General features: G+C 33.5%; 1 protein-coding gene across 1 annotated transcript in view; it reads left to right on the top strand.

Annotated features, from left to right (window-relative positions):
• EMC2 (ER membrane protein complex subunit 2) overlaps positions 1 to 11,278 on the top strand; it is a 43,129-nt gene extending 31,851 nt beyond the window's left edge. Inside the window, exons 10-11 of the mRNA XM_046025470.1 lie at positions 1,593 to 1,697; positions 10,869 to 11,278. Coding sequence (XP_045881426.1) covers positions 1,593 to 1,697; positions 10,869 to 10,955 — 192 coding nt within the window. The 3' untranslated portion in view covers positions 10,956 to 11,278. The remainder of the gene's footprint in view (positions 1 to 1,592; positions 1,698 to 10,868) is intronic.
• Positions 11,279 to 16,529: the final 5,251 nt, after the last annotated feature.

Here is a 16,529-nt window from a genome sequence, read left to right as displayed (position 1 = left end):
TGCTGAGCTTTAAAATATACATAGAATGAGCCCCTTCCTAGAGTCAGAAAACTTTTTTTTAATAGACTCATTCTTTGAAATTTTAATTTATTCTGGTCTTTTCAAGGACTTTGTGATAAATATCTTGTTGAGGCTCACTGAAAAAGAATTGACTGTAAAAATAGAAGCAGGAAGAAATATAAATGAAATAATTTTTAGGGAAGGAATGGCAAAATGTGATTAGAAAATAGTTCAGAGGAATTTCAAAAATTTTCCTGGATCTACCAGTGCCAATTGTAGTAGGTTGGAAGTGTGGTATAGTAGTGATGTTGTCTCTTTTTACTAAATAAATGAAAGACTAATTAAAAAAATGAGTAACAGTAGATTAGTATTGATAGTTTATACATAACACTTTATGTGCTAGTCATTGTTTTGAACTCTATTTTTATTTTAAATCATTAAATTCTTATATCAGCTATTTGAGAAGTTGCTGTTACTACTACCATTTCACAGAAAGTGAACCTAAGACACAGAGTTAATTTGTCAAAAGATGAACACAGACTTACTAAGTGATTGAGCTGGGATATCAACTCAGTTGGTTGATTCCAGTCATTCTCTTAATTACTTCATTTGCTAAAATTCATACCAAAAAGGTGACATTAAAGACATAGACTTGTAAAAATTAGATTTTGCCGGTAAGTTCCTAAATTCCTCATTGCCAGAGGAGAAAGGAGTGGGAAAGAACCTGTAACACAGGCTAGGTATAAAAGAAAGACTTGATTTTTTTTTTTTTTAAATGACACGGATGAATCCTCTTAAGAGTAAGATATATTTAAATGCAAGATAAAAGATCTTCCTCTCCCCAGAAATACAATATATGCTTAAAAATTAGTATATAATTTTGGTGGGTTACAGATTCTTTCATGGGTCCTAGATTAACAATCCCTTGTTTAAGTACATTTTTTAAAAGGAGAGGATGGATCTATCAAATTGCCATGATTCTAACTGGTGCTGTGGAATGTAGTATGGAAACTCTTGGTAAAGTGAAAAGAGAACTAGATTGGAAGTGAGGATCTCTTTCTATTTTTAAAGCTCTCAATAACTTGATTTGGTCAAGTCAGATCACTCCTAATGGACTTAAATTTTTTTTCACCTGTTAATGTCAGAAGATGCACCAAATTATTTTTGAGATTCCTTCTTACATTAATATTCAGCAGTTCTATAATTCTGACATTGGAAAGCTGGAGCAATACAGTAATAAAGAACTAGAAATAATAATAATAAAAAATAATAATGACCTTTAATATCCTATAGTATTTAAGTGATATTCTCAGTATTTAATTTTACCTTTAAGAGTTGTGGTAGATAACTAATAAAATTAATTTAGGTATTTAAGATGCTCTTTCTCTTTTTGTCACTTTATGTTTTAAACTATGTTTTCATTTTTAAACACTAATTTCATTCCACTTTGTTTTTAAAGTTGTTTTGGTATTCTTTGTTATCCCGTTGCAGATATGACCCTTACATGTTTTTTATTTTTTATTTTTTTATTTTTTTATTATCTTGGCTAGAAAAAAGGAATTTTGTTTTTGATGTTTCTTTTTTGTTTTTAGTCGGCGAGTCATATTGCTTCTAATCCAAAAGCAAGTGCAAAAACAAAAAAGGACAACATGAAATATGCTAGTTGGGCAGCTAGTCAAATAAACAGAGCTTATCAGGTCAGTATTGATAGTTTTATATTATATAGGTTAGTTAATATATTTCTTAATTGTTTTTGTTTCAGCAAATTAACAAAGCCAAATGTCTGTCATTGAACTTTTATTCCTTTGGGTCTTAATCTAATGTATTTTAACTGTGTAGAACTAACCTGTAGGATCACTTACTTTTTTCTTTTTCAAAAGCAGTCCATTACTACTAGATCCCTTAAGTAGCCTTACTATCTGGAAATTTCAGTAGTCAGCATTTGGCAAATAAAAAGTAATTCTAAAAATCCAGAAAAGGTAAACAAATTGTGCAGTGTATTTTAGAAATAAATTGTGCAGTGTATTTCAGGTGTGTTATATATTAATTAGAGTATCTCACGTAATTAATCTTGTTGCTGGGAGATTCTTCAGAGAGCTCATAGCAAAACAATATCTTCTTACATACTCATGTTTATAGAATTGTCTCTGTAGTCTTTATATTTGAGGGATAATTTTGGCTTTTTATACAATCTTTGGCTTATATTTGCTTAAGTATCTTAAATGTACTGTTCCATTGTGTTTTAGGATAAGATACTGCTGTTAAGAAGTCTTATTCTGTCCTGATTTTCTTTCCCTAAGTGACTTGGACTTTTTGTCTTGATGTCCAAAGGGATTTTTTCTTTATCATTAAAATCCAGTAGTTTTACTACATTATGTTTTATTGATTGTTATTGGGTCAGTTTTCCCAAATATACAATAAACCCCTTTAATATGTAAATTTAATCCTATTTCAATCTGCAAAGAGTTGCTTTTGTGTTAAGTATTTTTTGTTTGATAGCCTAAGTTTTTTTCCCATGTCTCTAATTATGTTTATTGGATTTCCTTTCTCACCTCTTTACACTGTCATACATTTTCTTTCAAATCTTTTTTGTTATTTTCTTTCTTTTTCCCTCTGTATTGATTTTTTTATGGAGTTAATCTGTATTCTCTTTTTGTTGTTGCTGTTCTCCTTGTTTAAATCAGATAGTTTTTATTAGGAGGTTTTTTTTGGAGTGAGGGTGTCAGAGATAGGATTGTCTTTTTATGGCTTCCGTTTTGTTATAGAGAAGCTAAATATGACCTTTCTGTCTGCACAGTCTTTCTCAGAACTAGTCTGGTTCAGAAAGATTTTGTCTTCGGCCTTCTGTTCTATTCTTGGATCTCTGTAGATCTTGAATTTTGAGGTGTTGCTCTCAGCTTGAAATGTTGCATTTTGTTGTTACTTTTTTTTTTTTTAATCTCGCTTTTTTACCCCCTAGTGTTTCTGCCCTGTTCAATTTGGTTTCAGTTTCTGATGATTATCCTTCACTGTGAGGTGTTTTTCCTCCTGAAAGAGGGTGTTTGCTGGACATTTTAGAGATTTTGAGGTTGTAGACTTGTTTAACTTCGTATTTGATTTAGAGCTTTGAGACTGTCCTGGTTTTGCGGGCCATTTGCAGAGTTATCAGTTCATACTTTTTTCATTTCTGTGACTTGTAGAGGATTAGGTTGCGCATCCTACCATACATACTCCTATCATATAGCTGTTGATCTTTTGTAGGTCTTGTCACTCTTGGTGATAAAAACCGCATTGCAGGGTTTGGGAGGATTACCTCTAATGTAGTTTTTTTGAAGATGTTCTCTATAGGCTTGTTTTCTGTTATTTTGTTTTTGGTACTGTTTCTTTTGTTTTTGTGCTCCTGATTGGAGAAGGTTGGGGAGATTAAAAAAATTTAATATCCACATGATCATATTATTTAAAGTCACTTTAATGTATTTTTATTCTATATAATTGAGGATATTAGTTCTGTTGGCATATTGTAAGTCAGAATATTTATAAACAGCTAGGCTGTGCTTCTTCAAACGCAGTTAGTTTGAGATAACATAGATTATAGTAGGGTTCCACACGTAATAGGTCTAGAGTGTTTCTTTGTGTGTGTGGGATTTAAAGATAAGACTTGGATAATAAATAAATATTATAATAAATAATAAAAACTAATGTAATAGTTTGCAGGCTACATCCTTGTTTTTTTTTGTTTTGTTTTTTTTTTTTTTATTTTTATTTATTTGACAGCGAGAGACAGGAGATCACAAGTAGGCAGAGAGGCAGGCAGAGAGAGAGAGAGAGGGAAGCAGGCTCCCCGCGGAGCAGAGAGCCCGACGCGGGACTCGATCCCAGGACCCTGAGATCATGACCCGAGCCGAAGGCAGCGGCCCAACCCACTGAGCCACCCAGGCGCCCCTACATCCTTGTTTTTTAAGCTATTTTTGAGAAACAGCTGGTCAGAGAGTGCTTTTTTTGACATGGCATGAATATATTTTTAAAATCAGTTTTTATTACAACATGCATAGAAAAAAGAACCCAAGTCATAAATGTACATTTTAATGATTTATACAAGGTAAATATATCCAGGTCAAGAAATAGAAACATTATAGTACCCCACTGCCCTCATAGTTAATCCTCGTAATTTCTATTTCTGTTAACCTCAAGAGTATTGATTGATAATCCCATAGTCTTGGCTTATTTTTGATTATGGTATCATAGTATGTATTCATTTTTGTCTGCTCTGTTTCACTATTATGTATATCCCTCTTTGTGTCAGTAGTTCATTCATTTTCGTTGTACTATAGTTTATTATATGAACATACTATAGTTTAATCAGTTGTTGATAGGCATTTGGGATATTTCAGTTGGGGACTATTTTGAAAATACTACATTGAATGTTGCTGTAGTCTTTTGGTACACATGTACTTCTAATGGGTGTATACCTTTGAGTGGAAATACTGGGTCATAATTTGTTTTCCATATTAGTTGTTTATAGTCTCACCAGCCATGTTTGGTAGTTCTTGTAGTTCCACATCTTTATCAATACTTGGTCCTATCAGTTTTTATAATTACAGCCATTCTGGAGTATGGAGTATCTTGTAGTTTCATTTTGCATCTCCCTGATGACCAGTGAGATTGAATACTTTTTCATATGTTTATTAGCTATTTGGATATCTCTTTCATGAAGTCTCTTTTTAATGGGTTTATGACTTTTTTTTTTTTTTAAGATTTTATTTATTTGACAGAGAGAAATCACAAGAGAGGCAGGCAGAGAGAGAGGAAGGGAAGCAGGCTCTCCGCTGAGCAGAGAGCCCGATGCGGGACTCGATCCCAGGATCCTGATACCATGACCTGAGCCGAAGGCAGCGGCTTAACCCACTGAGCCACCCAGGCGCCCCGGGTTTATGACTTTTTATTTTGTTTTTTAGTTTTCTGATTATGAGCTTTTTGTTATATGTGCAGTAAATTTCTTCACCTTCTTATTTGCTATTTCTCACAAATGATATTGATGAATGAAAGTTCTGAAGTGAAATATCATTTATATTCTTTAATGGTATGTGTTTTTGTATTACTTAAGAGGTCAGTTGCTACTCATAGTCATACAGATAATTTTGTGTATCTTTAGAGGTTTTTTCCTTCTACCTTTTGTATTTAGATCTACAGCTCATTTGGAATTGATTTCCATGTAGGAAGAGAAATAAGGGTCAATATTCCCCCCAAGTAGCTGTCTAGAGAGCTTCTGTCCATTTCTGTATTCTGTCATGGGTCCCATGTGTGGAAGTTAGTATTACCGTTTAGGAGTTAAGAGAAAAATACAAATGCTGGATCCATTATTGTCTATGTTTAGAGTTTGGCTCTGACATTTATTATTACTGCTATAATTATTATTATTTAGTTTCCTTTTTAAAAATTTATATATTTTTATTAACATAAAGTGTATATTTGCTTCGGGTGTACAGGTCTGTGAATCATCAGGCTTACACAATTCACAGCACTCACCATAGCACATACCCTTCCCAGTGTCTATAACCCAGCCATCTTATCCCTCCCCTCTCCACCGCCCAGCAACCCTCACTTTGTGTCCTGAGATTAAGAGGCTCTTACGGTTGTCTCCCTCTGTGGTTTGTCTCCCTCTGTGGTCCCATCTTTGTTTCATTTTTCCCTTCCTACCCACCATGACCACCCGCCCTGCCTCTCAGATTCCTCATATCGGAGAGATCATATTCTGACATTTATTATTTATGTGATTTTGGATAAATTATATACTATCTCTGGGCCTACCCTTTCATCTGCAAGATGGACACAGTAGAAGTTTCTGAGGATTAAGGGATGATTTTCACTAAAGATATGTCAGGTATAAATGTATCTGCAGCTATAAATGCAGTTTTTCAGTCTCAGTTATTTTCTCATGTGAACGATTGATAGTCTACCCTCACTTGTTTTCTCTCTTCATTTCAGATTTAAAGCTCTATTCAGTATCTAAATTCAAAGTTTAGTTTTGTTTTCCTTTCTCCTGGTCTCTTCAGTAATACAAGGCAAGACAAGTATACCCTTCCCTGCCTTTTGAGATGCACCATATCACTGGACATGAACCTGTCATTTTAGTATTTTAAGTCATTGTTCATAGATCTAAACCCTGTTCTTTAGTACCCTCCCTGCCATTTACCTCCCTGCTGTTCCTTTTTTTTTTTTAAATCTTGCCTTACTAGATCCATTCTATTTTATAAAGTCTCAGTGTTCTTTGAAAGGAGCCCTAAGAGTGTCACTGGTACTCCTCAATATTTGAGTTTTGCATCAGAAACTCCTTTGTCCACAGCGATGTTTTGCACATCTTTACTGAAGATATGATTTATCTTCTCTTGACTCTATAGGAAAGGATAGAAGAAAGAACTTTTGCCAGTTTCTATCATTTTAGATACCCCTGCAGGAAGACAGCACATCTCTCAGTTGGTCTTGTTAGGTTTCTGCATAGCAACTCCAATACTCCTCAACTAAACCCATCATGCCAAATTTACTTGCCCTTAGGCACCAGTAACAGGTTTTAAATAAAGTTTCTTTGTGCTTTTAAAGCTTGTATATTCTGTGCTTTTTCTGTAGAGGTTCTGGGTTCTTTCTGTGAATCAGATTCCATAAATATTTCTATCCGTTAACTTTTGCTACCTTAGTGAGTTAAAATAACAACTTATTTATGTTTGATTCTATAGGTATGCTGTTTGGCTTGGGCTCAGTTGAGTAATTCTGTTCGTCTCAACTGGGCTTATTTATGTTTCTGCACTATGCTAGTGGTTGATGGCCTTACTTAAATATCTGACTTTGTCTGTCAGCTTGGAGTGCTGGGCTTTGTGTTTCTCATTTGGCAGCCTAGCTTGGACTTACTCATGTGGTGGTCTCAGAGTTCCAAGAGTAGCAAACAGGCAAGCTCCTTTTTGAGTCTCTGTGTCACATAGGGCTAGTTTTCCATTGAGCAAAAGCAAGTCACATGGTCAGCCCAGATTCAGGGGATGTAATACTTCACCTCTTAATGGGAAGAGAAATATGTGGTCATTTGGCAATTTATTACACTGTTTTAAAGCTCTATAGTTCCACCTTCTGTTTTCATTTATTTTTGCCTTTTTCTCTTTATCTGCTTTATTGAGGGATGATTTATAGACAATAACGTGCACAGGTTTTAAATGCACAGTTGAGTTCTGACAAATATATACTCCTTTCTCACCATCACCCCATTCAAGATGTACAGCATTTCTGTCACTCCAGGAAGTCCCTTCTGCCACTCTGTAGTCAGCCCTTCCTGACATTGCAGACAAGCACTGATATGATTTTTATCACTATAAATTAGTTTTGCCTGTACTGGAATTTTATATAAATGAGATCATAGGTTATGTACTCTTTTGTGCCTGGCTTCTTTCACTCAGTATAATGTTTCTGAAATTCATCCGTTCCCTGTTCCAATTTATTTATCCTAGTACTTCGTCCACCCATATTATTTTCCACAAATTATGCAAAGGTAAATTGTAGCCCAATTTATCCCAGTTATCACAGTGGATAAATTATTGATCTTTGAATTTGACAAATAAGTTTTTATTATTTGAGTGTGCTTTCTGGTGAGTTTTCTTTCAGATCCATAGGGAATTATGAAAGAAGAGTTTGTTTAAGTAAAAATCTAACTGTATGAAAACAAAAATTCAGGATTTGTGATTAATGTGGAAAGTATAACTTTCAGAGATTGACATTTTAGTAATTAGATAAATCTCTGGGATCTAATTGATAGTTTTATGACTCATGTCTAGGCATATGAACAAGTACAAAGTATATTATAAATATTTCTTATTGTAATGTTTTTCTAAGCATTTGTAAATTAGAGAAAATGAGATTTTAAGAACTGGTTTTCCTTCTTTCTTTCTACTTAATAATGAAACAGAATATGGCTACTACTTGCTCTTCAATTAGGTAATTGGTTTAGCATGTTCAGTATAGGCAGGCAAGTTTGATTAATGCTCATGAAAAACTTTAATGTGAACCTACTCAAAATAATTTTCCAGATAAATGCTTCTTTAGTACACTGTTAAATTTGTCTGTGCTAGCAATCCATATGTTATTTATGATTGCAGAGGTGATTCTGTTACTATCCTTTTGGGAAATGGAAAATTAAATCATGATTTGAGGGAAAAATAGGATTCCGGCTTAATCAGTTAAATTGCCGTATAATTCTGGAATAGACAAAATAATTGCATGTCAGACAAAATTTGAAGTGATTTATATTTCCAACTTTCCTTTTATTTTTTCTGACACAAATAAGTTTGGTTTATTCTAAACTGCACTGGTTGTCAGTAGTGTTGACAATCTTAGGTGATTTTTTTAAATTCGCTAATTAAAAAAATCGCAGATTATATTTACTACTATTATGTTTAAGAACAAATCAAGACAAAAACAATGAATACTGTTATGCTGAAAAAATAAATAAATAAATAAATAAAAAGAGAAAAAAAAGAACAAATCAAGAAAAGTACTGTATTTTAAAATTCTGGTTATGACTTCAGCTCTACAGAAAATTTTCATTATTCTGTTTTGCTAATTAAAATATTGGAGTAAATGTCACTATGTGGTATCCTGTTTTGCTCAGAACCATCAAAGCTTTTTCTTAGAATTAGACCTTTAAGTATCTGATTAGGACCGTTCCTGTTTACTTTTGATAGGCAGTAGTAAAAGAAAGGGCTTTCTGTTCTTGGTAAGTCTTTGTGAAAGTGAATTTACCAACTGGATAATAGTAATAACATACCCCACATCCTTCGGTCATTTGGAAAATTATGAAAAGGCAGAGTTTTAAATGTTGTGTTGTTATTTACCATATTTTATAATTATGAATTATATATTTAGCATCTGAATTCCTTGAATTAGTAATGTTTTGTGAAAGGTAAAGTGATCTTGATTCTTATGAAAAGCTTTTCTCTTCCCCTGGCATTTCTTCTAGAAATCCCCTTTATTTACTCTATCAAATCAAGATTCAACCATAGAAGCTAATGGTGTAGGAAGTAGGAGAATCATAGTGTTAACCTGTAGCCAGAAAGGTCAGAGGCAGGTTACCAATTCCTGAAGTCTTTTGCTTCTGTGATTTTACCTGTGCTTGATCACTTAATCTTTCTCAACAGGTCATGAGAAGTTTGCCAAATTAAGTTAATTACAAAAGAGAAGGAACACATCATAAATCAGTTGCTAAGTGCTTAAGACAGCATTGGTATTTGAAGGGAAGATCAGTCACTAGAAAATGTATTGAGCGCTTAGATGTTATTTTGAAAATACTATATTTTGCTAATAGCAAAAGTTAATCAATACTTTAACCAGGTACTCAGGGAATATAGATATCTTCATAATAAACCTTCTCTTACCCCCATAAGGAACAGTTATTTAGTAAATCTGTAATAGTCAGTCAAACTGATAAATGATGAGAATAGTCAGTCTAATTAGAAAACCCATTTTGAAATCATCATGGGATGTTCAACAGTGTTTTTCTTACTGATTATGTGCACTATATTTAGTATGCCATGAATTTGCTTTTAAATATGCAAAGATACCATTTTTAATCCATTGTATTTTGTTTTCAGTATAAAATCCAATCCCAGCTTGGTTTTATAAAATAAATTACAACTTCATAAATTAGACATGCATATTTTAAAACATGTTCACATCATTTTAATATGTAGCGTAGAGTTTTATTTGACAGCTCTTTACTGCAGAAACCTATCTTGTCAACTCATAATTACAGAAAAATTTTAAAGATTGTGACTTACTTTAAATAATTTTAGAGATGTGCAACTTTAAAATATTAAATAGAAATTACACGTACATTTTACTTTTGTTGAAATTGTAAACATTTGTTTAGAAGTAGAAATGGTTCACATTTCTACAGAAATATAAATTTCACTTATAAATTATGCTTTTTATTTCATAAAAGTTTTCTCATCAAAAGAGGATAGTTTTAAAATCAAATTTATGTTTTTGTAAGTTATCACACTACTTAATGAAAATGTAAACCCCAAATATAGAGCATTGGTGAAAGAAATTCAAGACAATACAGTCAAAATAGAAGGATATTCCATACTCATGGGTTGGGAGAACAATAATTGTTAAAAGGTACATAATGCCCCAAAGCAGTCTGCAGATTTATGCAGTCCCTATCAAAATACCAACAGTATTGTTCACAGAACTAGAACAAATAATCCTAAATTTGGATGGAACCATGAAAGACCCCGAATAGCCAAAGCAATCTTGAAAAAGAAAAAAAAAGCTGGAGGTATCACAATTCTGGATTTCAAGTTATATTACAAAGCTTTAGTAATCAAAACATTATGATACTGGTACAAAAATAGACACATAGATCAGTGGACCAGGATAGAAAGCCCAGAAACAAATCCATGTTTATATAGTTAATTAATCTTTACCAGAAGAGGCAAGAATATACAATGGGAAAAACACAAACCTTTCAACAAAATGGTGTTGGGAAAACTGGTCAGCCACATGCAAAAGAATGAAATGGGCCCATTTTCTTACACCACACAGAAAAATAAACTCAAAATGCATTAAAGACCTGAACGTGAGACCTGAAACCATAAAAATCCTAGAAGAGAGCACAGGCAAAAATTTCTCTGACATTGGCTGTAACAACATTTTTCTAGATAGGTCTCTGGAGGTAAGGGAAATAAAAGCAAAGAATAAAACCCAAGTTCTGTTTTATTGAAGAAAATATATTTGGTTTCATGCTAGTGATAAAATAGATAAAGTTAACTCTCGTTAGCAAAGTGAAGGTAAGATTGTGGATTTTGAACCTGCCATGAAATTGAACCTAATTGCATTTTTTTTTAAAACAGTTTGCAGGTCGAAGTAAGAAGGAAACCAAATACTCTCTTAAGGCAGTCGAAGACATGTTGGAAACACTGCAGATCACCCAGTCTTAAGGTTTCAAACTCTTTCACATTACATTTCACAACTGCACAATTGAACTTATTGGCCTATGACTTATTTACTAAATGCCTAGTGCTATTTATATACTAATTTTTTGTTAAGAGGGCAATTGTAATGTTTATATAATGTTTATATAAACCTAAAAATGCCTTTTATTGCTAAGCAGGAAGATGGAGAAAGTCCACAGAAGAGAGATTTAATAAGATTCATATTGATTGTACATCATTCTCTTCATATCACACATATATAACTTCTTTTAAACCACAACCTGATGTAGAAATCCCATAAATAAATCATGTGATTTATTAAACTTGCATCTGAAGATTCTAGATTCTTTTTGTTACACTCAAATAGTGAATATATTTTTTAGAATTCAGTTTCTAGTCAACTCTATTTTATTTGTGATAAGAAATACATAGCATGCGTTGCTGACAAGGAAAATATTGGCAGATTATCCCTTTATAGTGTCAAGTTTTTTGCTGTGCATTCCAGTAGGCTGTTGTTTTATGTACTGTAATGTTACTCTGATAAATCTTTCTTAATAATGTTCAGTAATATCTCTGTAAAATTTTTGTTTTGCCATAGGACATAATTGAGATTTTTACTTATAGAAAGCTTTAAGGTTATGCTATAATGCTATAACCTTTATGAAAGTATTTATTGAACTTTTAAGTATTTTACATAAAAGAATAGTAAGAGAAAATAGACAATAGGGACTTTAGAGGTTTCAGTGGCTAAGTTATTTTTACTTAGGGAAAATAAGAAAACCTAAACTATCCTTAGGACCAAAATTTTTACAATTCTCATATACATTACTCCTTAGTAGTAATAAGAACTTCTTTTTCCTTTTTCTCTTTTCATGATAAACAACCACTATACTACCTTCAAGAGTATTTTTCATGTTTCAGTGGAATAGAAAGAACTTTGAGACACTTTGAGAATTTTATTCAGACCCAAATCAGTTTTTAAAATAGGTATTTGGTCATTTTGTATTGTTAGTAGTAGTTTGTAATTTACATATACAAATTATGTGTTCTATGTATCACATACATGTATAATTACTTGTTTAAATATAAATGTTTAGTTACTTTACAATAGTATACAGGAACTCCTGCATACTTACCATTGCTGGATTTAGACAAATGGCATTCATGGAGGTCTTGACAACCTGGAAGTCTCTAGGAAGAAAACTGTTGTCAGTATCAGTTTTTTAATCTTTTGAATAATTCTGTTAGTATATTATTCTCCATATCTGGCTTCATTGCTTTATTTTGCAGTCTTTTTCATTTTATTCTGCCATGAGAAATGAGCAGATGTGAAATAACTTTCCCCATATAAAGATAATTCTTATTAACAAATCTTTGTTATCACAAGATGCACTCTTTTTTGCCAGTGAATTTAGTAACTGCATTTTCAACATAATCAGCTGTCTCAGATTTGTTTGTTATAAAGTGCTCATATATTATTCCACTACTTTCTTACCTCAACCTTCTATCAGTCACTAGGGTAGTATTTACTTTAGCAATTATATTTGTGTAAGGTAGTGCCTTGTATAATGGTTAGCCTAACTTTCACTTTATTTTTCTAATTTTAGTACCTGCTTGCCAGGAATTTTTTATGAAGTACATTGTTAATGTGTAATTTATAAACCTTAGTGTAAATGTACTGATCATCCTGTTGTGACAGACATTTGTCAACTGTTTTTACCGCCACTTTTCCCTTTTCCCTTGTTAATGTTATCTTACATTGTTCAGGTAGGAGCAGAAATCCCTGCGTTCATGGAGATAATAATTTATCTATTATATCTATATAATTTTACCTTACCTCAGCCCTAGGTTTTATATCACGATTGATCTAAAACAGGTGGTTTCATTTCTTATGGTCTTTGAGATGCCAAGACAGAACTTTTTTCAGTGAAGGAAATACTCTGTATTTGTGCTGTCTGATATAGTAGCCACTAACTGTAGCTTTTGAGTCCTTGAAATATGGCCAGCAGAACTGAGAAATTGAATTTTTAATTTAATTTAATTTTAATAGCTGCATGTGACTCATAACCACCATAGTGGGTAGTGCAAGTATCTTAAGTGTGGGCTGTGGCCTATTTAAGGCTAATAAAATGAGCAGAAGCCTATTGGGAAAGGTCTTCCTTTCAAATTAAAAAGTCAAAGCTTTGTGAAGTGAGGCTTTTTGCCTCTTTCTCCTCCTTCAGCCCATGAGTGTCAGCAACATGCCTAGAGATACAACAACCATCTTACAACTATGAACACAATAAATAGGAGAAAGAAAACTACTTTTCAGAGATAGTTTTGTAGAAAGATTAGAGAGAGCCTGTGTGCCTGATGGCATCTTGAACACCTGAACCAACATGAGCACTTGCCAACTTCTACACTTACTACATGAGAAAAATAAACTCTTGATTAAGACATTGTTTGGATTTCCTGTTACTTTTGCCATGTATGTTTCTGACTAATATATCCATCAGCTTTTTTTTTTTTAATTTTTTTAGTATGCAAAACATACTTTGGACATGCTGGGAATGATGTTTCAGAATATAATGATTTCAAGTTAAGTAGATGAATACATACAACAAAAAAAGTAATATCCTGTTGCAACTCAGCATACACTATTTAAGTCCACCTTAAGCATAGGATAATACTGACTTGGGAACAGAGGAGGATATAGAAAATATAGAAATGGAAGACCTGTGCTTCAGTATGCTGGGAATATATAATTTTTATTGGTTAATATTTTAAATCTTTTTTTTTCTGATGCCATAATCCATTCTCAAAGTAACTTTATTTTACTTTATTTTATAGAACTATAGGACTTTAGAAGAGACTTCAAAGATGAATTAGTTATATTCCATTTTAGGATGAGGAATCAAGGTTTTGAGAAATTAAGCTCTTCTGTGACAGAGCAGGACCAGGATGTCAGGGGTTCCCAAGTCAGTGTTCTTTCTAGTATACTCTGAGGCATATGTCTGTTCTGTGATATGTTCTTCCTATTTTAAAATGAAAAGAAGAAGAGACAGATATATGCAAGGGGCATTGCTTGTTAGCAGAGCAAGGGTTAGAATTCAGATTTTCTGATTTGTGAAACAATTTTTTAGTGGAATAATAAAGTCATTTCTTTTTAAAGTCATCATTTCATTTTGAATTAAACTGAACTTAAACGAAATTTCCCTTTTATGCTATTACTTCATGTAGTTATTGTGAGAACTATTTCAGACTATTTAGAACTACTTTGAACCTCTTTCACTTTAAACCTCTGATGTATCCTATCTCCCTTTTCATTCTTGACAAGTATCTTATTATAGACTGAATTGTTTCCCCCCAAATTCATATGTTGAAGTCCTAACCCCACTACCTCTAAATGTGATTTTGTTTGGAGTTAGAGGCTTTAAAGTGATAATTAAGGTAAAATTAGGTCATATGAGTGGGCCGTAATCCAGTATGATTAGTATCCTTATAAGAAAAGATTAAGACACAGACAACAGAGGAAAAACCATGGGAAGACAAAGAGAAGATGCCCATCTACAAGCCAAGGAGTGATTCCCAAGAAGAAACCAACCCTCCTGACACCTTGATCTTGGACTTCTGGCCTTTAGAACTGTGATGAAATAAATTTGTTTTTTAAGACACCCAGTTCTCTGTGTACTTTGTTAAGACAGCCTTAGCAAGCTAATAGAGCTCTCTTACTATTTCACAGAGAAAAACATACCCAGTATCAGACATTTTTGTACCTGATTTCATCTTTTTCTCTTACCATAGAAGTAGCCCTGCCCTTTTCTGAACGATTTCCCACCATGTCCCCCTCATTTTTATACTTAAGCCTTACTTTAGTTTCATGAATTTGCTTTCTACTATAGAACATCCTTCTTTCTGCAAAATGTCATTTCTTTTCTTCACATTTGTCCTTAAATTATTTCTTTTCTTATCTCTTTGATTTCAACTAAAATCTTCCTATCAACACTCAAATGTGCTCATTTTATTGCCTTTTTTAAAATACCTCCCTTCATTTTCAGAATCCACCTCCAACTACTGCCCCATTTCTGTTTTGGGGGGGTTGCGGGTTGATCTTTGTTCTTTTTGTTTGGTTGGTTTTTAGTTTTCTTTACATCCTAATTCCTTTAGTTTTCTAAACTTGTATCTATTTTTCTCGTCCCATTCTTTAAATTCCTCCACTATGGCACCCCCCCCCACCTCCACCATATTCCTTTGAAATAGTTTAGTTCTGTGTCACCAATCTAATGGATGTTTTCTGTTTGTAGAAATGGTGTTCTGTTTATTTTATGCTGCATTGCACATCTCAGATCTGTCAATTCTACTCCATTTTTACTGCCATCACCACCCTAAAACAAGCTATCATCTCCTGACTCCTGAATTACAACAGTAGCCAGAAAGCTATATCTCTTGCATCTGCACTTTTTAGTCTATTCTCATTGTAGTTAGAATGTGACTGAACATCACCAATAATCTTTATACCCCCCCCCCATTAAAACTCTTCAGCTGTTTTCCCTTTGTTGCTCTATAATGGCCTTTTTCTTTGTAGTATCAGAACCAGAAAGGACAATTCAGATTCCCTATTGTAAACTGTCTTCCTCTGCTCTCCCCTCTATTTCTGAATTTAGCCACATTTAAATTCCATGGAGTTGTTAATACCTTCTTTTTCTACAAACTTGGCACTCATTAACTCCATATACAACAAAGCCTTCTTTGACTCATCATCTTTCAGAGGTCAGGCCCCTCTTTTTTTCCCCACCTGTATTTTTAAAATTTTATATATTTATTTTTATTTTTAACATATAATGTATTATTTACCCCAGGAGTACAGATTTGTGAATCGTCAAGCTTACATACTTCACAGCACTCACCATATCACATGCCCTCCCCAATGCCCATAACCAAACTATCCTCTCCCTCTCCCCTCCCCCAAGCAACCCTCAGTTTTTTCACGAGATTAAACCTCTTATGGCTTGTCTCCCTCCTGATCCCATCTTGTTTCATTTTTTCCTTCCCTAACCCCCAACCCCCCCATATTGCCTCTCAAATTCCTCATATCAGGGAGATTATATTGATAATTGTCTTTCTCTGATTGACTTATTTCACTCAGCATAATACCCTCTAGTTCCATCCACATCGTTGCAAATGGCAAGATTTCATTTCTTTTGATGGCTGCATTGTGTGTATATACCACATCTTTATCCATTCATCTGTTGATGGACATCTAGGTTCTTTCCATAGTTAGGCTATTGGGGACATAGATTCCATAAACATTTGGGTGCACACACCCCTTCAGATCACTGCATTTGTATCCTTAAGGTAAATACCCAGTAGTGTGTTTGCTGGGCCATGGGGAAGCTCTATTTTCAACTTTTTGAGGCACCTCCATACTGTTTTCTAGAGTGGCTGTACCAGCTTGCATTCCCACCAACAATGGAGGAGGGTTCCCTTTTCTCCGCATCCTTGCCAGCATCTGTCATTTCCTGACTTGTTAACTTTAGCCATTTTGACTGGTGTGAGGTGGTATCACATTGTGGTTTTGATGTGTATTTCCCTGATGCCAAG

The sequence above is a fragment of the Meles meles genome, chromosome 1 (genome assembly GCF_922984935.1).
Source record: "Meles meles chromosome 1, mMelMel3.1 paternal haplotype, whole genome shotgun sequence".
In the NCBI taxonomy this organism is placed as follows: domain Eukaryota; kingdom Metazoa; phylum Chordata; class Mammalia; order Carnivora; family Mustelidae; genus Meles; species Meles meles.
Note: the sequence above shows the minus strand (reverse complement) of the source record. Positions and strands in the feature narration are given on the sequence as shown.